Here is a 23,511-nt window from a genome sequence, read left to right on the forward strand (position 1 = left end):
AGATGGTGGGTTAATTTGAAGGAAAGTGTTCAATGATGGGGAATGGTGGGGATAAGTGGATAGGTAAATTATGGAGAGGGAAGTATGGAGAAAAGAGGAAGAAGAAACCTAAGAGGAGTTGACAATGTCGAAGTAGACAAGCCACGAGCTCATTCCGTTGTCGATCCGTCGCCCATTGCCGTTATCGCCAAAGGAAATCTCCAAGAATCACTCTTTTCTCACAAAATAACTTCACAATAATTCTTTAGCAAAAGATGTCCATACAAGCAGGCTCATGGCCCTTTAAAGGGAAGGAAACATGCAGTTACAAGGAAAATAAACTGTCAAATTCGGAATGGTGGTTGAAGAGAAATGGTATAGAGAAGGGTGGTTCCACGTAGAGAAAGTAGTGGAGAAAGGTGAGGGGGAGAGGTTATGAGAAAAGTCAAATTGGAAATTATGAGAGAAAAGAGAAAGAGAGAAAATTAGAGAGGAAACGAAAGGTGGAATAGTCAATAATTGTAGGCGGTTAAAAAGGATGAGAGAATGCATAGAAGAAAGAGAATGAGCGGAGAAGAAAAGTCAAATTAAGGAGTTGAGTGAGGAGAGAGAGAAAATAACGTGAGAGAGATGGGAAGAAAAGTCAAATAATAGAGAGAACGGTTAACCATTTCCCATCACCTAGGGAACAATTAATAATAGTCCTCAAACTTTAAGTATATCCACCAACGTCCAAAACCTTGTGTGTGTGAACCTCTAGGCTCATGTATCAGTTTACCTAATAATTTCAATGGACCAATAATAGACATTGCGCTGACCAAATTAATTTCAATGGACCAAATTAATTTCAAATTGATTAATTAATCAATGATTGATTTAACCCAATCAATTTGTTAAGTTGTTGTCCTGTGGGTGCCAAGCTGCACTTATTGCCAAAGAATATATAAAGGAATATGCCAACTCTCTTATGGAACCTTTATCGTCATCAGTTACCGTGTATGTATAATAAAGACCTCATCTGCATGAGAATCCCAAATAACTTGGGTTACGGTGAATCACCAAACCCTAATTGGTCATGCTAGTCAGTGTTGCTGCTTTGGCAAAATCATCATAGAACGCCTTCTCCAATATTTCTATCACCCAGGCTAGTGATTTAAGCGCACCATTCTGCCATGAAACAATATCCTCTAAAATCGAGGGCAAACAATCCCATCTTGATTGCACAATCACCTTCATGGACTTGTTGATGCATCCAAGTTAGGAAGATTTGGAATTCCCAAAGTAGACAATGTTTACAGAGTTGTCATCTATGTATTATGATCTCATCATAATTCACTTAGTTATTGTACGTATTCATAGACTTCAATTATAAGCATCACATGTGCACTATATTGTGAATATCGTATAAATGAATATGGAAGGAGAGTGGAATGTGTGATTGGCTTGCAAGCCACATATTTCCAATGCACTTCTGGGTACGTTTGTCATTTCAAGAAGTTCAAGTTGGTGCATGTTGACAAATTAACTGGAATATGTTGATATGCATTGGCATTATCTTGTTCTAAAGTAGGTCAATTTGGGTTCATGCAGGAAAGTCAGATTTGAATTTTCTTAGTTCATTCAGTAAAAAAATGCAATAGCCCACATATTTTATTCGTATCGAGTATGGGAAACTTTCAATACGACAATGTCAATTTTATCATCATCATCATTCCAGAAAGTATGAATCAACATGAAATGAAACACACATTACCAAAATTTTCAGTTTTCAACGTCAAACTCATTTGATTCAATGCCAATAGATGGCCTAAAATTTGGGCAAATGTAGGAGAAAGTCCCGTTTCCCTCTCTCACTATCCCTCTCTCTTTCTCTCTATCCCTCTCTCTTACTCTTGCTTGCTCTACCCTCTCTCACTCTTTTTCTTTCTACCCTCTCTCTCAATCTTTCTCTCTCTAGCCTCTCTCCCCTCCTCACCCTCTCGCATTCTCTCTCTCACTCTTTATCTCTTTCTCTCTCTCCCCCACCCTCTCTACCCTCCCTCATTTTTCTCTCTTCCACGCTCTTTTTTTCTCTTTCTCTCTTCTTTCTCTCTCCTCACCCTTTCTACCCTCTCCCTCATTTTTCTCTCTTTCTCTCTCCTCACCCTTTCTACCCTCTCCCTCATTTTTTCCTCTTTCTCTGTCCTCTCCCTTTTTACCCTCTCTCTCATTTTTTTCTCTTTCTCTCTCTCCTCCCCCTTTCTACCCTCTCTCTCATTATTTCTCTTTCTCTCTGTCCTCTCCCTTTCTACCCTCTCTCTCATTATTTCTCTTTCTCTCTGTCCTCTCCCTTTCTCCCCTCTCTCATTTTTTCTCTCTTTCTCTCTCCTCCCCCTTTCTACCCTCTCTCATTTTCTCTCTTTCTCTCTCACCCTTTCTACCCTCTCCCTCATTTTTTCTCTCTCTGTCCTCTCCCTTTCTACCCTCTCCCTCATTTTTTTCTCTCTCTGTCCTCTCCCTTTCCACCCTCTCCCTCATTTTTTCCACTTTCTCTCTCTCCTCACCCTTTCAACCCTCTCCCTCATTTTTTCTCTTTCTCTATCCTCTCCTTTCTACCCTCTCTCCCATTTTTTTCTCTTTCTCTCTCTCCTCACCCTTTCTACCCTCTCTCTCATTTTTTCTATCCCTCAGCCTCGTTTTCTCTCTCTACCCTCTCTCACTCTTTCTCTCTCCCCCGTCTCTGTCGCCTTGCTGCACCTGAGAAACTGCCATTTCCATCACCATCCCCGCTTTCCCTGGCTTCGAATTCGGACAAATATAGAAAAACCCACCTCTCTCTCTCCCCCCTTTCTCTCTCTACCTCTCTCTCTCTACCCCTTTCTCTCTCTATCTACCTCTCTTTAGGAGGAGGGTTCGTTCATTACCTGCCATTCTGCCTTGGCTTCGACCCTCAAAGCGGAGACTTTGGCTTGATCCTCTCAATCGTCGGCGAAATGTCGGTGAGTTTGAATCTCCCCATCTCGCATTAGAAGAAGATTAACTTGTTCTTCCGTTTATAATCAGTGGAGTTACCCTTCATTTCCTTAGATCTCCGCTTAGAAATCAAAAGGTCTGTAAATTGAATGTTCTCTTCCGCTAATATTCAAGGGAATCTGTCTATTTTTTGTACCTGTAGAATAATTTTTCCATGGGCTGCAAACAATGAGACAGATTGATCGTTTCATGGCGGTAACTAGATCTGTTCCTGAAAGAAAATCATATGAGAGATTGCTGTTTATGCTTGTTTTATTCTTCTTCCGTTAATCATTTGAGAAATTGTCCTCGCCAATCAGAAAATTTTATTTTTTCAGTGGTGAATTGTAAGCCACGCTTTCAGAAAGTTGAAAAGCTTTGAAGGGAGAATTTGGATCCCAAAGGATAAAACGAGCCTTCATGGTTTCTCCTTTAACGTAGATTCCTTATGATGGAAGACTGGAATTTTGGTGGATGATGTTGATGAATTTTTGGTGGATGATGGTTGATGAATTTTTGGTGGATGATGGTTGATGATGAGGGAATCTGCAAAATTGATGATGATGATGATAATGATAATGATGATACGGATATTAACTTGTTTTTTTTAGAGATGTCCCTTGGCATCAATATCCCTACGATCACATGTCGTCATTGCTGTCCTAGCTGCAGACGAATAATGATGATAATGATGACTCGCCAGCAACGGCAGCTATCCAGATCGGCATTGAGAGCATCTTCTGATGCAGGAGATAGAGATAGAGATAGAGATAATATATGTTCACCATCCACCATCATTGTCATCATCCTTTCGTCATTGAGGGCAGTTATGCAGACAGGTCGAGAGAGCATCTGCTGAGGGAGGAGAGATAGTTAATATAAATACATCATCCACCATCATCATCATTTTTTTTGAAAGACACCATCATCATCATCATTCCCTCATCATCCACAGCAGCTATCCAGACAGGAAGAGACGGCACCAACTGAGGCTACAAAAAGAGGCTGTGTCACTCTTTCTTGTCGTAACCGTCATTCCAGCCACAGACAAAGGATGAACACGATGACAACTCATCATAATTCTCGCATCATCACCGTCATCATCATCGTCATGGAGACTGAACCCTAGGCTGTAAGCAGTAATAATTAGTTTTCAGGATGATTCTCAGAGCCCTAAAAAAAGACCATTCTTGCTCATTATTGTGTCTATAATTTCAAAAAAAAAATTATTTTATCTATACCTTTGCTTGAAAGTATGTGACCCAAAGTCCTTTTCATTTTCGGGGAATGATCATATTTCTTGCTTTTAAAATGCAATGTAAAAAATCCACAAATATCTATCAAAATGATGATAATAAAAACCAACGTCCTTGAACCCGTCTGGTCAAATGCTTTATATTTTGTAGAAAAAATTTGAATCCCCCTGGTATTTTATGTGGGCTTTCTGCATGCTTCATGGAATCCTTTCTCTCTGAAATTCTACTTTATCTGTGTTTTATGTTGTTATAATTGTTTGAGTTTGTTTTATTCATTGATTTTGTTGATATTTCTCTAGATAAGGACTGTGGTAGTCCACAACATCTCCTTACGTGCATCAGAGCGGGACATTAAAGAGTTCTTTTCCTTTTCTGGAGACATAGAGTATGTTGAGATGCAAAGGTACTTTTTTTCCTTCTCTTGACTTTGATAAGATATCGAGTTGCATTTGTTCAGATCTTCTTTTTAAAAATCGCAGTTCATGTTTATCGGAAAAGTCCTGACTAGCATTCCCTTTTCAATCACTTTTAAGAGAATCTTTTGGGAAGTACTTGGATTCTACAAAAGTCTTGTTTCATCTCGTTATTGTTCCTACAATGTCTGACCGATATCCCGCCAAGGGAGATGTCACAATACATTCCCTTCAGTAAACCTGATAGGGCCATTCTTGTCATTGCATTATGGTGTTCATCTCCCTTTAAACATGTAGTCCTCCTCGTTGGAGGGCAGGACATGAAGTTACAATCAGTGTTTCCCTTTAGTAGCTACTATCTCCCTCAACAACGTCCACTCAGTCGGGTTCTCTTCCCCTCAGGCAACGCCCACTCTGCCACTCCTCCACCGCCCTCGCTTGCTCGGCATCATCCATCGCGCCAGGGTCACCTCCCTCCTCTTCCTTCTCTATAAGTTCCCAGCGGGGATCGTATCAGGAGACCATATCATTGAGAAAAAGGAAAATGCGCCTTTCTCTTCTTGATCATCTAATGGCGAGAGATATCCATAGTCTGTTCTCGATGAAATTTGTGCGGATTTCAGAAATGAGAAACTCTCTGCATGGATTTCTCTAGCATAATCAGTTCTGAATGAAATTCATGAATCCTTTGACTTGTGCCGCCAATTTTATTTTCTTCTCTTTGATGAAAGTAGAAAACCCAGAAAGTAGTTTTTGGTTTTGGTCAAAATGTCATTTTCCCGCGAGATTTCTTCCAGGCTCTGTTGATAATTCTCAAGACACATCTCCAAATTAAAGCGTCAATTTTAAGAATCGAAATTAGCGAGATAAAGAGTCGATGTCAATAATCCTCCAGCATCAATAACTTTCTTTCCTTTGCAGTGAATCCGAAAGATCACAGCAAGCATATGTAACATTTGCGGATTCCCAGGGAGCAGACATGGCTGTACTTCTGTCCGTGAGTTCTCTTGTTTTTTGGTTTCTTCTACATTTGGCATCTTTAATTTCCTTTTCTAATTTCGTGGTCTCTTTTTGTGAATTTCATCTTTCTGGCCTGGCGCAGGGCACTGTCATCGTTGACCTGCCTGTGAGCATAATCCCTGTAGAGAACTACCAGCTCCCTCCCCAAGCTAAGGTTAAACCCTTGACTTTTGTTGACTAATGTGTGTTGAATTAGAGGGCACTATAACATGCACTATATCGTTGTGAGAGTATTTCTGCCATTTAACCCGTTAGAGGCATTATTGTCATTTCCACTTCCTGCCTGTTCCTTTAGGTGTCTGAGTTTGTAACAGTCCACTCCGTCACCATCTCTTCCACTTGATGATGTCCATCCCACTATGTATTGTCTTCTGGCGTTGTCTAATCAACCACTTACTCTTGACGGCGATGCCCACTGTGCTGTTTCTCTCTTGTTTCTCTCGCATTCCATCTCTTCTCTGTGATTAGGCCAAATATTTTTGTTGAAGTTTTTGAAAAACTAAATTTTTCAGCCACTTGACACATCCGTTCACCTTCAACATATATATTCCTTCCCTTCTCCTTTTCTTGAATCTTATATTATTGAATCCTTATTTCTCGTATTCTCTCCTCAATCTCCGCGCTGGTAGGATATATGATCCAGCCAAAATGCTGAAATAGTCTAGAGGCTTTAACATTTCTGAAATAGTCTGGTAGGATACATGTCTCTCATTATTTGGCCAAATTAAATTACTCAAACGTTACTGAAGTCCATCTTCCAGATTTGGCCGAATTATTAAATTTATTTTGGACAAAGTTTGATTTTTAAGCGCTTTTGATATTCAGGCTTTAACATTGCTGCCAATTTTTGGCTAATGTTTTTGGAAAAAGTTGAAGAGAACTGTAGTATTCAACCGTTTGTTGCATCCCTCTGACACACCTCCCTAGTTTTCCCACATTAAAACGTGTACCTTTTATGTGATCCGTCCTAAATTTCTGCTATGGTTTGATCAAATTATTACATTAACAATTGAGAGAATCAGCTTTTTTAGCTTTTTTTGAAGCCCACTCTAAATTTGCGTCAAATTTTGACCCTGGTATTTCTGTAAATCATATGTTATATTTTCAATCCATTATTGGAATCCAGACGGGTTGTACCCCACAATATTAGAGCGTTAAACAATAATTTAGTCATTGTTGTTAGAAGAGCTAGGTTCTGGTGTCAAAATCCAGATGATGTGCGTATGAAATGATCCTGCTGAAAAGGTACGCATATTTAGATTAGCACATCATGTGGAATTATCTTACTGGTAACCTAAATGGATGAACGAGATTGGCCACGATTATGTTCCTCCATTGTTAGTCTATGACATCTGCTGTCAAAACTCATGATGATGGTGTGTGAATGAAATGGAGTTGCCTTCAATAAAAATAGCTGCATCATCTAGATCTCTCTTTGTTTTCACTCATCTAATGAATGGACTGGGAGATTGATATGGTCTCCCTTGTAGAGGTATGGATCTGACATCGTAGGAGCAATAGCAAGATGAAACAAGGCATTGGTAGAACCCAAAATATTTCCAAAATTTGCAAGAATTTCAAGAATCGCCAGAAGAGACAGGAGAATATGTAACGGCGAGAACAGATGGGGAGAGACAAGGAGAGAATAAGGAAGGGGAAATAGGAAAAGGACAGACGAATGGTCAAGCCGGATTGTTCTTGCCACTATCAGGATTGAGAGGATCTCCCAATGACCATCCCCGAGCTCTGCACCTGCAGCCTTCAAAAACTCATTCCTTCCTGTTTGCCCGATCTGTTTTTATTTATAGACAGAGTCTCTGCCCATCCTCTGTATCACATTTGGATCGAAGAGTCCGGTGTGAGTCCTTTTTTCTTCTTCTTTCTCCTTTCTAGATATGTATGGGGAAGTCCCGTATCAGAGACTAATGAGAATGTTACTCCATGGTTAGTCTATGAAATCCGATGTCAAAACTCATGATGATGATGAGTGCATGAATATCCCTCCCTTAAATATTAATATTTAACTAAATTATCATGCCATCATTTCGGTTTATTTTTACTTTGACTCTTCTGGTTGATGATGAACTTGGACATTGAAGAGAATGTTCCTCCATTGTGATTTTATGAATCTTGTCTCAAAACTCAAGATGATGATCTGTGGATGAAATGTGCCTGCCCAAAACAGTAATCTTTTTCTGAATAATCACGGTATCATCTAAATTTGTTCTTTATTTCGATTCCTCTGGTGAATTATGAAATTGGGGATTAAAAAAACTCATGATGATGGGTGAATGAACTGGGTCTGCCAAAAGTAATATTTTTCTAAATTATCCTGGCATCATTAAGATTTATCTTGTTTTTATTCCTCTGCTGAATTATCCTGGTATGATCTTTTATCATTTCTTAAATTTGACTTATCTGGTGATCAATGCTAAGGGGAACGGAACGGTGTTGCTCCCAGAGTCGGCGGTGAAGGCGGCGGAGGAGGTGGTGAGCAGCGTCTTGGCCAAGGGCTTTGTGCTGGGTAAGGGCGCCCTGAACAAAGCCAATTCCCTCGACGAACGCCACCAGCTGCTGTCCAGTGCTGCTGCCACGGTGGCGTCCCTAGACCGTCGAATTGGCCTCAGCCAGAAGATCAACGGCACAATTCACGAGGTTGACCGGCGCCTCGCGGTCTCCGACATCACTAGATCTGCCGCCACCGCTGCTGAGCAAGGGGCAAGCGCCGCCAGCGCTGTCATTCTGGGCAATCGCCACGTGTCGGCAGGTGCCTCCTGGGTCTCTGCTGCCCTGGGCAAGATCGTCAAGGCGGCGGACGACGTGGCAGTCATGACGAGGGAAAAGATGGAGAGGGCTGAGGAGGAGCAGAGGGAGCTGATCCACCGCCAGAGAGCTGGAATTGTCTCCGACTTTGCTCGCATCCACCTTGTCGACGACTCTCCTCTGGCTGACGAGCCCGCCATTGTGCCCGTGGAGGACTCTGGCAGATGATGAAGGAGATGATGTGATCATTTGTGATAATCACTCTTTTTTTTTCTAAATGTTTGAGAGTTACTTTACTATGATTTCAGGTTCATTCAAGAGAAAGGGTCCTCGGAAATTTCCTGGGGGCTTTCGAGAAATCGGCATTTGACAATCTAGTTCATGATCTAGAAGAACTCCCCTGAGAAAACACTAATTCATTGGGTTGACTCTAGAGAGAGAAACAGAAAGATCTCAACTGTTGATGTTCCCTACATCCAGCTCGAAGATGCCACTCTATTTTCTATAAAATTTTAGGTTAAAAGAAGAAGAAAATGGGTCACAATGTTCGACAATCTCGCTACGATCCTGAAGAACTTCGATGAAAAGTATGATTCGTTGGGAAGATTCTAGAGAGAGAAATAGAAAGATAACATGGAAACTGGTCCGCTGATTTTTAATAACTTCATTCTTTGTTCCTCTTTTCAACGAATTTCACCAGTGAAACCCAACTCATGAGACAAATTCCAGAGATAGATAGAGAATAAAAAGGATCGCACATTCAGAAAGAAAAAGATCATAAATGGGGAGAGAAAAATAAATCACAATTTAGAGGAAGATATCACGAAATGTCCATTCTTTCTAATAACAAGGCCAGCACTCCCCTTCACTCGTTCCTCTTCAAGAAGAATTCACCCCAAACATCGTTCTTTTTCTTCTTTACAAAAAAATCACCAAGAAACCCAACTCATAAGACAAATTCTAGAGATAGGGAGAGAGAGAAAGATAATACATCTTCATTTAGACGAAGACGAATTGATGTACTCTCCATTCTTTTTCCTTGCCAGGCCAACAATTTTCTTCACTCAAACTTGTGGGGAGGACCTTCTGATTGCTCAGTAACTAAATCAAACAGCTTCTGATCCGAGGTTTTCTCATTCTGCTTAAAGCAATCCGGCAAGAATGGCACCAGGATCATCTGCCGCCACAAATGCGTGCTGCGGCAGCGGGGGTGGCGACGGTGACGAAGGCGGTGGCGCTACCACAGGGAGGCCAATCATGTGCTCTTTGATGAGCTCCTTCAACCTAAATAGGCAGAAAAAAGGAAAGGCTGACGAAAAGCCCAAAAAGGATGAAAAGGAATGCAGACCAAAGGTTTCATTTGCTCACTCGAATGTCAACGAAGGATCTCCAGAAGCCACTGTCAATCTCAGCTGAGTCCTGTCTGCTGGATCCGTTTCAACTCTCACCTGGAAGAAGAATGATTATCTTCTAAATTAAAATGATGAATGAATCCAGACCGATGATTATGAAGATTAAAAAAATTATATTTTTTCAAGTAATTATTAACATTTGAGGCCGACTTCTTTTCAAAAAAAAAACATTTGAGGCCGACTTTTCAATATCATTATCCTCCTGATGTGTTGCAATGATGCATGATACCAAATCAGAGATTATGAAAATACGGACAGGTCGAAAAAATCAATGCATGAATGTACTTATTAACACCTTATTATACATAATCATTATCCTCTTGTTAGTTTGCAATCATTTTCCTATGAATATCAAACCAGAGATTACGAAGATACAGAAATTAGAGAACAACTTATGTAGTTATTTTAGGCCGACTTTTCACAATGATTATCCACTTGTTAATTTTCAGAAAGAATTAAAAAATGGAGATTATAAAAATTCAGACAGAGAATAATGTGTCATGAATTTATCCGTTTAATCCTATACTTTAAAATAATTACTAGCTCGTCTCCTTCAACTAAAAGTGAAAAACCGGTCGCTGGCATTTTATTGATCAAAAGTAAATCAATGATTTTCAAGCGATTGATGATGATAAGGGAAATGATAGAGCTGAGATTTGCCCACCAAAGAAGCAACGGCATGAGTTCTTTCAGAGTAGAAACTGGTGGTCGCTACTAGGTTGTTTGGGTTCATGTCCTGGAAACAAAAAAATAGAGGAGAGAGAGAGAAATAAGTTAGAGAGCGAGTTAGAGAGAAGATTAAAGACAGTGAAAGCAACGCACAATTCCTTGTGCGACTGCAAATCGGAGGATAATAAAGAGGTTTGCCATCTCTGGAGGAGTCATGGGCTTCACCCCTCTGACCTGCACCAGATCAAAGAGAAAAACTTACTTGAAGAACTTAATAGAAAAGAAAAATGTCATCAGAACACGATGTTTACCACTTCTTGGAGCTTCAATGGTGGCCCTGCCAGGGCCTTCCATTGGGGAAAGAACTCTTCCGGAGTCATCTGAACAGGCTGCAGAAACTTGTTCAGAACCGCTGGCAGCCGAAGCCTTACGTTGACCTGAGAAAAAATCTTACTTAATACCTCCAGAAATAAGAGAGACTTAAAATTTGAAGTCATGGCGGCTCAATTTTGAAAATACCAAAGAAGTTTCAAACCGATAGGAGAAGTCTAGCGCCCCAACATCACGGCTGGCATAGAGATTCATCACCACAAGAGGGCTTTGCACCTGCAAAAGGATGATTAATCTGACAAGGACCTGGGGTTCATATCGGAGAAGGGAGAAGAGAGGACAGAGATAAGATCTTTGCCAGAATAGAGATTAGGACTTGGCAGAATGGACATCACAGCACCGATGACATTAGCGTGTAACGTTAACTTTGGTAGACAGTTTGCTGATGGCTACATCGACAGCAACGGGTGTCAACATCGCTGTCACCGACAACCATCCATACTTTCAGTAAATGCCATTGTCATCAAAGATTAGCGCAGTTGATGATGTGATGAAGTTTACGTTGACAGGGTTGAACTTTGGTTTAAATAGAATTTACTAAGTTGATGACTGCCATTGAAAGACACTGTCAAACATCTGAGATACCTGGTCATTGCCAACTGCCAACGGAAACCTCATCAGAGTCATCATCATCATCAATCACCCTAAAATTCGTCATCACGACAATGACCTTGACTATTGATGGACTTTGCCAAGGAGAGTGAGAGAGAACACAACTTCAACTTCAATAACTTCTTTGTTGCCTCCTTGGAAGAGAGGTACAGGTGTTTTAAGAGAGAAATGCAGGAAAACCTAAAAAGATCATAATAACCCCAAAAAGTAAATGGTTAAATACCCCTACATATGATGAGGGTCACATCATTAGCATTCCGAATTGGAAAAATGGAAATTTTGTCGCTTCACTAACCTGCGCTCTGGGGGGAATGGTTTCAGGCATTAGGGATAGCTCCATTTTTAAGTGGGCCGGCGGCATTATCAGAGCCTTCACTGAGTTTATGGCAGCCGTATTCTTGTTCCCAAGGAAGAGGACCAGGCGACCATGATGCCCCCTCCACTCTGCTTTCACCCCAATCTGGAAGGTAAAGAGAATAGTAACACTACCTAATCCATCCAATTAAAAGTGGAATCTTTGAGGAAAAAACATCAGGTGAATAATTTTACTTGAATGTTAGGGTCCTCGTAGAGCACCCCACTGTCTTTTAAGCACAAGGCTTGGAATCTTTCGTTGATGCTGACGATAGGCTGAAAGACTCAGCAGGTGCAAATACAATGAGGTCAAGAAAGAGTGAATAAATTCTAGGGGAAAACACTTTGTACCTGAACTCCAGTCGATGTTTGATCACTGAGAAGGGCAAGGGCTAAGGCGTCAACAGGGCTGGGAGAAGGACCCGTCTCGGGGGCTCGAATCTGTTCGCCGGAGGCAACAGCGGGAGCTGGAGGACCTTCAATGGCGAGTGGGCCAAGAAGGTCACCAAGAAGATCTGCAGAAGGAGGCTCGGGTGATGTAGTTTGGTTAATGATAGGCCCATCTGAAGGAGTTTCACCCCGATCTGGAGATGCAGCGTCCTGGATCAAGCATTTAAGTTCTTGTAAAGAGGCTATAAATCAAGTATTTACATAGTTTCAACAGAAATTACTGATTAAGCATCTAAGGAGATATGAGTTGATTTATGATCTTAAGTTACAAATATCAGAAAAAAATAACTTCCAATTATATTACAGAATTAAAATCAAGGCATCAGTGTAAAGAAATTACAGATCTTATTATTCATTCATCTTGCATGAAAACCATGATGGAAAAAAAATAGTAATGGAAAAGATTTGGGGCTGAGAAATTATCTGACCATGCTTTGGCTTGGAATTTTGACAAGAGCAAGTTGCCCTGGGCCAGAATGAGCAGTCCCATTGGAGGGTGGGAGTTGGTCTGTTAGGACGAGAGCATTTGATGTCTGTTGTTGTTGAGAACGTATCTTGATTGCACTTTGCTCAGCAGTGTCGGTCACGGTATCCTCGGCCCTCTTTATTAGGGCAGACTAGATGTAAAAGAGAATATTTTAGCACAACAGAACGGTCCAAGCAATTTCATCATAAGAAATTTTAATCACTAAACCCTAACCCCAAACTCTAAAGCAGAAACCCCTACGACCCTAAACCATACGCCCTTAACCATAATCTTGAAAGCCCAACGCATAAACCTTAACCCCTAAAACCTAACCTTAAACACTAAACCCTAAAATACTAAAATTCAAAGCCCTGAACGCAAAACTTTGAAAACCCTAAAGCTTAACCCCTAAACCTTAAACAGTAAACCCTGAACCTTGCATCCTAAAATCTAAACCCTTAAACCGTACTCCAAGACACTTAATCTCAAACCCAAAAATCATAAAACCTAAATTTGAATTAAATAGAATGATCCGCTTGTGGTTCATGATGAGAAAAACTTCATCGTCTCCCCTATTAAAGTAGTGGGTTGAGCCTGCCTACTTGTCTTTCTGGGAACTTTGGCATTTCAGCAAGAACATCCACCAGAGCCGCGCCCTTTTTACTGAGGGCAAAATATTCCACTGCTCTCTGTTGGATCTCAGCGTCAATGAAGCTTCCGTACCTTCAATGTTTCAAATTACAACACCGACGTTCAGCCAAAACGAAATCCAGAGAAAATGAAATTAAAGCAAAAATGCTTACTTTTTGAAAATCGCCCATATTTGATCTTGCAACCCTGGATCTGCAGGCTGACAGTGCATCAGAATCTTTGCAAACGTGGACAGAAGAATGGGCACAGTCGAAGTCCTGGGATTCATGATATTATCATAAGTGAAAAACTGACAGCAAAATAATGATTGAATGTGGTCAGTGCTTACGAAACCGTGGGAAGCTTGTCGTTGATGATAGAGAAAATCTCTTTGGGGCTGCAACCAGGTCTTCTAATGAGAAGATGGCTGTACTCTCCCAGAAGATAGGCGCTTACCTACCACAAGTACCAAGGAATTCTCTTTTCGTATCATTTTCTTTAGAGGATTACATCAGATGAACTCCCCGAACCACAAGATATCACACCCGTAAAGAAATCCTTTCATATATTTTCCACCGTCGAATGTAGAATAAGATTTATAATATTGCTAACTCGCTGATTAAGCAAAGAGTCCTAGATTAGAATTTTCTGAATTAGAATTTTCTGACGATGACTTTAAGTGTCATCCCTCTATCCTAAACCCTGTCATCTTCATTGTCATAGTCATTGTCTGCAGCCTGAGTGATGATGACAATTTTGTCAGCTTCATCATGCTAATGATGAGGTTCAATGAAGCAGCAAATCCATAATTGTCATCCTAGCCAGGACAAGAGACAATGACAACCATCGCCGTCATCCTGGTGAGGGCAAATGGCACGGATGATGATGACTCGTCATCCTCATCAGTGCCAGCAGACACGATTTTGTAACAAAGAGAACTATAGTTAAGATGCATGATAAATATGAGAAAATACAATTAGGATAATTCCCCAAGTAAATATATATGATCGGAAATAAAATAACCTGAGGAAAGGATTCACACCTTGACCATAGTCTCGTGCAATGCAGGCTTGTTAAGATAATCTCTGGCTTTTGCCGCCGCATAAGGCTGTCATGAAGGAAAGATCACAAAATGGACAAGAAAAATGGAATATTTAAAAGAAACTCTATAACAAAGAAGGCACCTGTAAATCTTCATTATTTGTGACGAACTGTACAACGCGGTACCATATGTCATCACTCACGAAATCCCCTGCTTTGTCGATCAACTGAAGGATGACATCAACATACCTAAACCAAGATAATCATACATTGTTCATTCCAGAAATTAGTTGATTGCTAATAATTCGTAATGTGATTCATCATACTTCACAGTTCAAGGTAATGCAGTGAATGGAAGCGATACAAAGAAAATTAAAGATAATTGTGTAGATTAAATGAGATAAAATCGCTATCTAAAAGTAAAACATACTATCAGTCAAGGATGGATAACTATTAAAAAAGAAATAAACTGGCTACTAGTGTTCCACATCCCATTATGAAGTCCGCACTTCCATCCAAAGATCATCACCATCAAAAGCTCATGTGACTATAACATCAACAAGTTCGTCATCATCATCATTGTCATAAATGATTGTCAAGGACAAAGCCGATTCATCATCATCATCTTAAACAAGGAGGCAGAGGGAGGCAGAATTTGACCCTCCATCATTGTCCTCATGATTAGCTGCCAATAGGTTACAATGATGATAACAAAATCTTATTCACCAACGACTTTTGATGAATATGACAACTTCACCATCGTCATCTTGGCCAGCCGAATGACAAGGATGATGACTTGCCATCATCATTATCATCTGTGACGGCAAATACTAGCTCTATAAGGGAATAAAATCCAGTTGCTCTCACCATGATAGATCAGGTGCAAACTTCTCCGCCAGAATGGCAGCCTTCAGGGCCACTTCTTCACGCATAGCAAAGTCTGCTGTACTGAGGTACTGAAATATGAATGATATGACATAATTTAATCGCTCACTCAGTAAATTTTAGTGCAGTGACACTAAAACTTCATCAGACCTGTAAGAGTTCTTCAACAATATCCTTTGCATTAGAAATATCGCACATCCCGTACAACAAATCAAGAGCACGCCTTCTTATACTGCACACATACATTGAGCTTCATGAGAAAAATCGTCCAACTGAACCTTTTCATGTTTCTAAAATAAGATATTCATACAATGTTGGATAATATTATAGCATCCAAAAAGAGAAGAAATGTATTAATCGATGCGTTACAAGCGCGTAGGAGTCATGAACAGAGGAAGAAAAACTTTATGTCGTTCAGGGTCATTTCATCACACAAGATTCTTCCAATGACTCTCTTCCTCTTTCTCTAGTTAAAATTTTAACGTTCCATGTCATGCATCTCAAACTGTTTAAATTTTATAAAGTAATTACTCTTTTTAGAAATCTAACATGGAAAAATAAAGAAAATGGACTTCCACCAACGGGTAGCTCTTCCCAGAAGACTCCAGTCAGAAAGAGGGAAAAATTGGAAATAGAAATTTACAATCCCAACCCCGTGAAATAATTGAAAGATACACCAAAAATGGCGCACAGTCACTGTTGAACGAAGTCTAAAGAGATCCAGCAATGTTATCAAAAGTTAATACATTTATCAGAAAATTATTGCAAGATTCATTTGAAGATAGTATGCTTCTTTCCTTTTCGTGTCAGGACATGAAAATAAACTGGAATTCTGCACACAACATGAAAAACGTCTACAAGGATTAGAGGACCAAAAGCAATTTCTTTGCAATTGAATTATAAAAACTCCAAATCGTGCAGAATGGATGGCTAAAATACTTAAAGCACCCTTGGAAGTCGCACACCAAAAGAAAGAACAAAATGACAGAAACTGATCCAAATTTCAAGATAAATTCGACCCTTTTTCAATCTTCCCCTAGATTAATTAAAACCATAAATAGCATTCCCACCTAATATCAGGGTCTTTCAAAGAAGTGACAATCTGAACCTGATGCCTTTTGATAATATCTTGAACATCGGCCACCAATAACATTCTCGACATATTCTCCTATAGGCACACAGGAGAACTTAGGTCAGATCTTCCAATTAGGGTTAGCAAATCCAAAACCTAGCCTCGTCATTCCATTGTCATCTCTTGTCATCTGAGTAAGGGTGACAGAGGGAGAGTGACGAGAGGCAAGACAAAATTGACATTGTCATCTGACTTGCAGACGAGAGATGGTGGCGAAAATTATTTCGTCGTCATTATCCTGGTGAGGACAGATGACAGGAACGATGATGACTCCCCACCATCATCAGCAACGGCAAACACTGCTCGAAATAGAAAAGATTCTGGGGTAAGGAGAGCCCTATGAATTTACCAGGCCAAGATACCGGATATTTGGCTCACGAACAGCAATGAATTTTCCGAGCAATGCAACACATTGAGACATCATCTCCTTTTCTGCATCAAGATGCATCACCTAAACAATATCAAAAGATATAAAACGATGAGCACATCTCATGTGTCTTGACACTATCAACTAAAACATTTTGATAAAGACGTAAAATATGACGAAATGTGATAAGATTTAAAACAGGACGTATCAGAGGAAGAGACAATGGAGAGCCAGAAAATCCTTCACACGTGCTTATCTAAGTGGCATGTCTGGAAGGACTACAAGTACAATCGTAGCAGCAAATTCAAGATCATCAAGTCCTTTTCATTTTATTCAAAAAAATGATCAAGTCCTTTTCATGAATATGTTCGAGAAAGCCATTCCATCTCTTATCATTTTCCATTTTACTTTCTCCAGATTGGGTTACCATCCCTTGTTTGCGGATTCATCGATTTATTGAAACCCATTCGATGGTTTCTGGCAATCACTCACCGCATCGCATTTGGAGCTATTATATTATTATAGAAGTTGATCAAGAAAGTGACAGATCATGTAAAACAGAGCACAAATGAGATGAAATGATTTGAATATCCATTGATCATTGAAGTGGGAATTCTCAAGTATACTGAGAACTAGAAGTTTACACAAAGAAATAGTTTCACGTGCTGAAGAGAAAAGTATATTCACCAGCGCTAGAGCTTCAAAAAGGACAGCGTGTGAGGCATTGTTTTTATTCACGTTTTTCACGACTTCTGTTCCCATCAGAATACGTTGAAGGACCTGCATTTGATAATGTAAAGGTACGTGAAAATTCAAGGGAAAAAATACAAATCCTAGGCACACCAACATTTACCTCAAACAGTGATCTTCTAGTGTTCGGGTCCTCAATGGCAGGAAAATACTGCAAAGCCCTCATTGTTTTAACCTGCACTGGTCAAAGAAAATTCGTTAAATCTGACATCAATGTTAAATATAGGATTGCTCATGAATACTAATGGCAAGGAGAAAAAAATACGAAGTGTTCAAACTCAAGGAAGAAAAAAAGCATACAAACGTGATAAAGAGAAGTTTGAAAAAAATATCAAATGTTGTATAAATCCTTAGAATGGGAATAATTTATTTTGAAAGAACTTAAAATGGGAATAATCACAACAAAAATGGGCCACCTGCCTTTACTCTACATTCTGAATGAAGTAAAATACCTCAAATATCCTATTAAAATTCAAAAAATCCATGATTCAGTTTGACGCACAAGAGTAACCATGTCAGCAAAAGACAGAACATTCAGGGTGTTCTAACAGAAAATATAATAATAAACTAAAATTAAAATAATATTACCGAGAAACAGATTTTAAGAGTTCATCTGCCAACGTATTTACACATCAGACATTACTGAAAAAGGTTAAAAAAGATGTTTGAAGATTACAGGCACTCACCAAACTACACCATAAGAAATGCAAACTAGAGTTTAGAACATTAGGAAGTAATCGCTCTAATTAATTAAAACAGATACGTCATTAAGAGTGATGGCCAATGACTGAAAGTTTCAAATCTTAGAGTCTTAAAAGAAAACCAGTATTCAACAATCTACAAGAAGCATATCGGGCATGTCGGGAATGTCGGGCCATCTGGCCATTCAACAAGAGGATCTGTGAGGAAAGTGAGGAGGAACAATCAACTGTCCGCTCATGTCAGGCCATCTGGCACCTAAAGGTTCAGTTTAAGGTAAAGATTTTGGCAGGCTCTTAATGTGAAAATGGCTGGTGACTCGCGTTTTTTGCTAAAGGATGCACCAAGATGCATTGGCAGCCTGCACATTATGCACAAGAAGTGATGAGGAATGCAACCATCCATTCTTCGAGAGACCCTTTGCCTGTATGATCTGGGCCACCCAAGCACAACGGTCAGAGAATGTGACATTGGAGGAGGCCTTCTGGGAGTCCATCTGGAGAGCCGGCCCTAGGAGGAAGGAAGAAGGGGGCCAAGCGATGGCAGTGGTCTGGGCAATATGACTTCACCGAAATGAGGTGATATTTAGGGGGAGAATGGCTTCTACAGATGGGCTCGCCCATGAAGTTGAGGGCCTTATGGTGCCATGGTTTCCTCGAGCTGTATATAGATAAGAGAGGGAAGGATCATGTACGGGTAGAGCTTACAGGTATACACGTGTTTTTTGGGTGGTTACAGCTTTGTTGGGTGACCGCCTTCCTTTAATCATCTTTCAGAAAAAAAAACATTCTACCAGAAGCGGAGCAAACCTGAAGCCATGGCGATGGAATCCCATAGTAAGTGTAATCTTGAGGAATATCTTGATTTCTGGTTAATCTTTCCAAGATTTTCACGCATTTTGGAAGACAATTCCAGTAGGCTTCATTGTTGTTTGAGACCAGAGAAACAAAGAGGCTCATGACAGAAGTCAAAACCCCAAAATCTCTCTCATCCAAAAGTTGGGCCATTCTATCTGACCTGGAACTCAATGACATAGCAAGCATTAAACATTGTACTTCAATGGGTGAAGATAAAATCACCATAAGAGAAAATTAGAACTGACCATCCTTCTATATTTACCACATCAGGGTTTTTCCTGTACAAACGCAGAAGGCATAGGGCAGCCTTTTTCCTCACTAGAGGCCTGCAGCTACTGGATATCTGAAAAGGAAGAACATAAATAAAAATCATCTTGTTTTCTATTAATAAGAATGGTGATTCCAAACTTTCAACTGATCTTACGAGCAGTCTTTGGACATCAGGAGCTAAAGACTCGGCAAATTCTCTTCCTCCAATATTTCCCACCTGGAAAAACACAAAGTGCATGAAAATAAAGATACCTCCAGACTGACTCACAAGTAACAATACAAATAAATACAAATGACTTGAAGACGGACGAAGAAATGATCCATAACCAGAGGTTCATGGTTCATTCACTTTAATGGGAAAACTGGACAAATATTTCTCGTTGTCCGTATTAGCTTTGTACATATTCATTATGGGTCCCCATGGGTCTGCAATCATGCGAGCAATATTCCTTGAAAAAGCCAACGGCATGCAGTGTTTGCAGACAAAGACAAACATCATCATCGTCCAAAACCTGTAGTTGTCATTGTCCTTGTCATCATCTGCAGCTGGAGTGATGAATATGATTCCATCGTCGTTGTCAAGGTCACAGCTGAATCATAACAGCGCTGACAATTTCGTTAACAGATGGATGAGAGAGACAATGCCAAGAAAAAATCGTCATCATCATCCTAACCATGTATGAAAAACGATGATGATGAGGATATTGAGATGGTCATCGTAATCATCTTCTCGTCATCACGAAAGAGAAAATTTTATAATTTTCACTTGCAACCACAAACGTCAATAAAAGCTTCCATGTTCATTCAGCCATAGAAGAAATGCAAAATAACAACTGAAACTAAAGCAGGGAAGAGAAACAACGAAAATGCTATAACTATGAAAGTAAAGGCGTACCATTGTTAAGGCCAGGCATTGGAACGTTTCATTACGTCCAATTATATCATTGCGCACAGTATTTATCACCATCCGAAGAAAGTCATGGTTTTCGTTTAGTATACATGACGTTACGATGTAGCCTACCTAGAAACACGAAAGATAACAATAAATCACAAAAAAAGTTGACATACAAATGAAATGTAGCTGAAGTATGAAACTACGATTGCAAACATACTATCTTCTAACATAAAAGCAATAAAGTAAGCAAAAATATCAGCAGAGAACAAACTAAGTTTCCATATGCGGGTCTAAGTTAGTACCCTGGAATGAACGTTACACGATATATGTGTATATCTCGAATATCTCACTCATGCACTACACACTGCACTATTATAAGTATACCATCAATAAATTCTGAATATTGATTACACCAGTAGAGTGGTTACCATCAATATCCACTGGGCCAAAGAAACAATTTTAGTTTCATTGATTAGTTTTTATTTGGACCTGTATTAAAATGTTTTTCCCTTTTCAAAAACTGTCCACAGTTTCTAATGTTGTTTTTGTTCAAAACGATTGCAGCTCACTTCTCTCGAATGAAAGAGATTAAATCATTGGAAATAGACTCGTTACTTTATAAAATATTGGGGTCTGGTACGCTCCTCACCAGACATATCAACTTTGACAGGATTGATCAAAAGCCATCAATCCAACTTATACAGAAGTTTGGAGAAAAAACTGAGCATGTATAATATTTATACAATATTCTGCTGGTGATGAGAAGCCATAAACATGAAAATTTCTAAAAAAAAAGAACCAATAAGCCAGCTCGATTATCTGTGATTTTTTTATCTTACAACGCTGACAGAAGAAAAATCATGAATCAACTTCTCGTTCCTAAAAGATGGCATATAATCAATGATAAAAACACATCTTCAAGTTTCCACTAGAAATTCTGAGGACTCAAAACCAAGAACTAGACGAAGAACCGGTAAGATGTGTTTTTAACTATTAAGAAAAATAGAACTTCGAAAAAATCCATTTTTCAGAGAAAAAAAATTATTGAATAAGATTACATTCCTCATAGTTAACAGAAATTACCTGTTTTTCTGGGTACTTGGGTGCCGATATTAAGGAGACAGCATCTGAATGACCAAAATCTACATCATAGCCCAACATGTAGATGTAAAGCATTTTCCACACATATTTCTTCTTCTCATATGGCGACAAGCCCTGTAAATTAAGATGAAGAAATTTCCCAGCAATCAACGGAAATTTTCGGTTTCTAAAATAACTTTCCCAAATAACATCCAGTTGCAATCAACTGACGACATCATCAAGCTCATTCATCTAATCACATAGAGATGATCCGGTTATAAATTTCCAAGGGAAACTGCCTTTCATCGAAGCATTTTCCATATGTATTTCTTATCATATGATGATACTCCTCGTCAAATATAAAAACATTACAGCTGCCGAATCCACGGAAATTCTCAGTTTATAAAATGTCCTTCCTAATTCCAAATAACGTCCATTCAAATTCAACTAGCAACATCATTAAGCTCATTCATCTACCACATAGATATGATCTGGTGCTACGTTTACACCACGAACCCCATATTTTTTTTTCATAAAATTTTCTGACAAAGCATCCACCATTCTATCACAATTCACATCGAGCAGACTTCGATGGGGATTAAAAAGAAATAAAAATAAAAAATTGGAGCATGGGTTTTCGTACCTTGTCATTCTTAAACTTGGTACGAATGTTTCCAAGCTCCTTGTCCACGCGCAGCCGTTCCTGCTCCTTGTTCTGGCAGTTGCGGATATCGCTGATGAACACGGACAGACCCCTCATGCCAGAAAGCGCCATCGCCAGTCAAAAGCAAGATCAGATCGGAGATCAAGGGATGAACTCCACGGAAAACTTGTGGGTATCTTCCAGGATTGCGGAGAAATCGATCTACCGGATCTGGGTAGGAGGAATTAGAGGGAATCTTGAAGAACCCAGCTTTGATCTTACCCGGATCTCAATTTGGGAGAAGCAGCTTCTGAGTTGTCGTCCGACAGCCCGCAATTCTGTTTAAACGCGGGGAAGAAATGGAGAGGAGAAGCACCGTCGATGGGATGGGTTGAAGTTGACGGTGGCCGTCGATTATGAATTTTACCCAGGTGGGTGTTACTTTACAACTTTCAAGTGTAGTCTGATTTCCTCTCTCTCTCTCTCTCTCTCTCTCTCTCTCTCTCTCTCTCTCTCTCTCTCTCTCTCTCTCTCTCTCTCTCTCTCTCTCTCTCTCTCTCTCTCTCTCTCTCTCTCTCTCTCTCTCTCTCTCTCTCTCTCTCTCTCTCTCTCTCTCTCTCTCTCTCTCTCTCTCTCTCTCTCTCTCTCTCTCTCTCTCTCTCTCTCTCTCTCTCTCTCTCTCTCTCTCTCTCTCTCTCTCTCTCTCTCTCTCTCTCTCTCTCTCTCTCTCTCTCTCTCTCTCTCTCTCTCTCTCTCTCTCTCTCTCTCTCTCTCTCTCTCTCTCTCTCTCTCTCTCTCTCTCTCTCTCTCTCTCTCTCTCTCTCTCTCTCTCTCTCTCTCTCTCTCTCTCTCTCTCTCTCTCTCTCTCTCTCTCTCTCTCTCTCTCTCTCTCTCTCTCTCTCTCTCTCTCTCTCTCTCTCTCTCTCTCTCTCTCTCTCTCTCTCTCTCTCTCTCTCTCTCTCTCTCTCTCTCTCTCTCCCCTCTCTCTCTGTCCTCTCTCTCTCTCTCCCCCTCTCTCTCTGTCCTCTCTCTCTCTCTCCCCCTCTCTCTCTGTCCTCTCTCTCTCTCTGTCTCTGTCTCTCTCTCTCTCTTTCTTCTCTCTCATCTTCTGTCCTCTCTCTCTTCTCTCTCTATCCCTCTCTCTCTTCTCTCTCTCTTCTCTGTCTCTGTCTCTATCTCTCTCTCTTCTCTCTCATCTTCTGTTCTCTCTCTCTCTCTGTCCTCTCTCTCTCTCTTTCTGTCCTCTCTCTCATCTTCTGTCCTCTCTCTCTCTTTTTCTTCTCTCTCGTCTTCTGTCCTCTCTCTCTTCTCTCTCTATCCCTCTCTCTCTTCTCTCTCTCTCTTCTCTGTCTCTGTCTCTATCTCTCTCTCTCTTCTCTCTCTATCCCTCTCTCTCTTCTCTGTCTCTGTCTCTATCTCTCTCTATCCCTCTCTCTCACTCTTCTCTCTCTCTATCCCTCTCTCTCTCTTCTCTGTCTCTGTCTCTC

The 23,511-nt window shown here is 40.1% G+C and overlaps 2 protein-coding genes across 4 annotated transcripts; one reads left to right on the forward strand and one right to left on the reverse strand.

Annotated features, from left to right (window-relative positions):
- Positions 1-2,637: 2,637 nt before the first annotated feature.
- On the forward strand, positions 2,638-8,724 carry LOC144701629 (binding partner of ACD11 1-like). 3 transcript variants are annotated; one of them, XM_078573347.1, is made up of 6 exons: positions 2,639-2,957; positions 3,926-4,102; positions 4,526-4,629; positions 5,561-5,636; positions 5,742-5,813; positions 8,096-8,724. In XM_078573347.1, exons 3-6 carry the CDS (start codon positions 4,622-4,624, stop codon positions 8,648-8,650), a joined length of 711 nt encoding a protein of 236 aa, XP_078429473.1. In that variant the 5' UTR covers positions 2,639-2,957; positions 3,926-4,102; positions 4,526-4,621; the 3' UTR covers positions 8,651-8,724. The 3 variants fall into 3 exon arrangements, with proteins under 3 accessions (XP_078429471.1, XP_078429473.1, XP_078429474.1); XM_078573348.1 differs by having other exon boundaries at positions 3,929-4,102; XM_078573345.1 differs by lacking the exon at positions 3,926-4,102 and having other exon boundaries at positions 2,638-2,957.
- A 518-nt stretch (positions 8,725-9,242) lies between these two features.
- LOC144701628 (AP-2 complex subunit alpha-1-like) lies at positions 9,243-22,413 on the reverse strand. The gene is made up of 27 exons (XM_078573344.1): positions 22,025-22,413; positions 21,385-21,516; positions 20,302-20,427; positions 19,561-19,623; positions 19,382-19,479; positions 19,089-19,296; positions 17,684-17,755; positions 17,518-17,610; positions 16,813-16,914; positions 16,402-16,499; positions 15,482-15,563; positions 15,314-15,402; positions 14,590-14,695; positions 14,448-14,513; positions 13,755-13,861; positions 13,579-13,683; positions 13,378-13,498; positions 12,738-12,926; positions 12,211-12,459; positions 12,055-12,135; positions 11,801-11,965; positions 11,023-11,109; positions 10,815-10,940; positions 10,657-10,737; positions 10,499-10,570; positions 9,791-9,870; positions 9,243-9,706 (listed from the first exon to the last, which is right to left on the reverse strand). Exons 1-27 carry the CDS (start codon positions 22,154-22,156, stop codon positions 9,565-9,567), a joined length of 3,072 nt encoding a protein of 1,023 aa, XP_078429470.1. The 5' UTR covers positions 22,157-22,413; the 3' UTR covers positions 9,243-9,564.
- Between the last annotated feature and the right edge of the window lie 1,098 nt (positions 22,414-23,511).

Source organism: Wolffia australiana, chromosome 4 (genome assembly GCF_029677425.1).
Source record: "Wolffia australiana isolate 7733 chromosome 4, ASM2967742v1".
Classification (NCBI taxonomy): Eukaryota; Viridiplantae; Streptophyta; class Magnoliopsida; order Alismatales; family Araceae; genus Wolffia; species Wolffia australiana.

What these genes read in the sequence shown, in the direction of transcription:
- LOC144701628 (XM_078573344.1), bottom strand. Translation starts at nt 22,156, where the DNA reads ATGGCGCTTTCTGGCATGAGGGGTCTGTCCGTGTTCATCAGCGATATC. An exon ending in TTCCATCGCCATGGCTTCAG is followed by an intron (nt 17,756 to 19,088) that starts GTTTGCTCCGCT and finishes TGACCAGTGCAG; the next exon opens with GTTAAAACAATGAGGGCTTT. An exon ending in ACGAGGACCCTAACATTCAA is followed by an intron (nt 11,966 to 12,054) that starts GTAAAATTATTC and finishes TTTACCTTCCAG; the next exon opens with ATTGGGGTGAAAGCAGAGTG.
- LOC144701629 (XM_078573345.1), top strand. An exon ending in ACATGGCTGTACTTCTGTCC is followed by an intron (nt 5,637 to 5,741) that starts GTGAGTTCTCTT and finishes GGCCTGGCGCAG; the next exon opens with GGCACTGTCATCGTTGACCT. An exon ending in AGCTCCCTCCCCAAGCTAAG is followed by an intron (nt 5,814 to 8,095) that starts GTTAAACCCTTG and finishes ATCAATGCTAAG; the next exon opens with GGGAACGGAACGGTGTTGCT.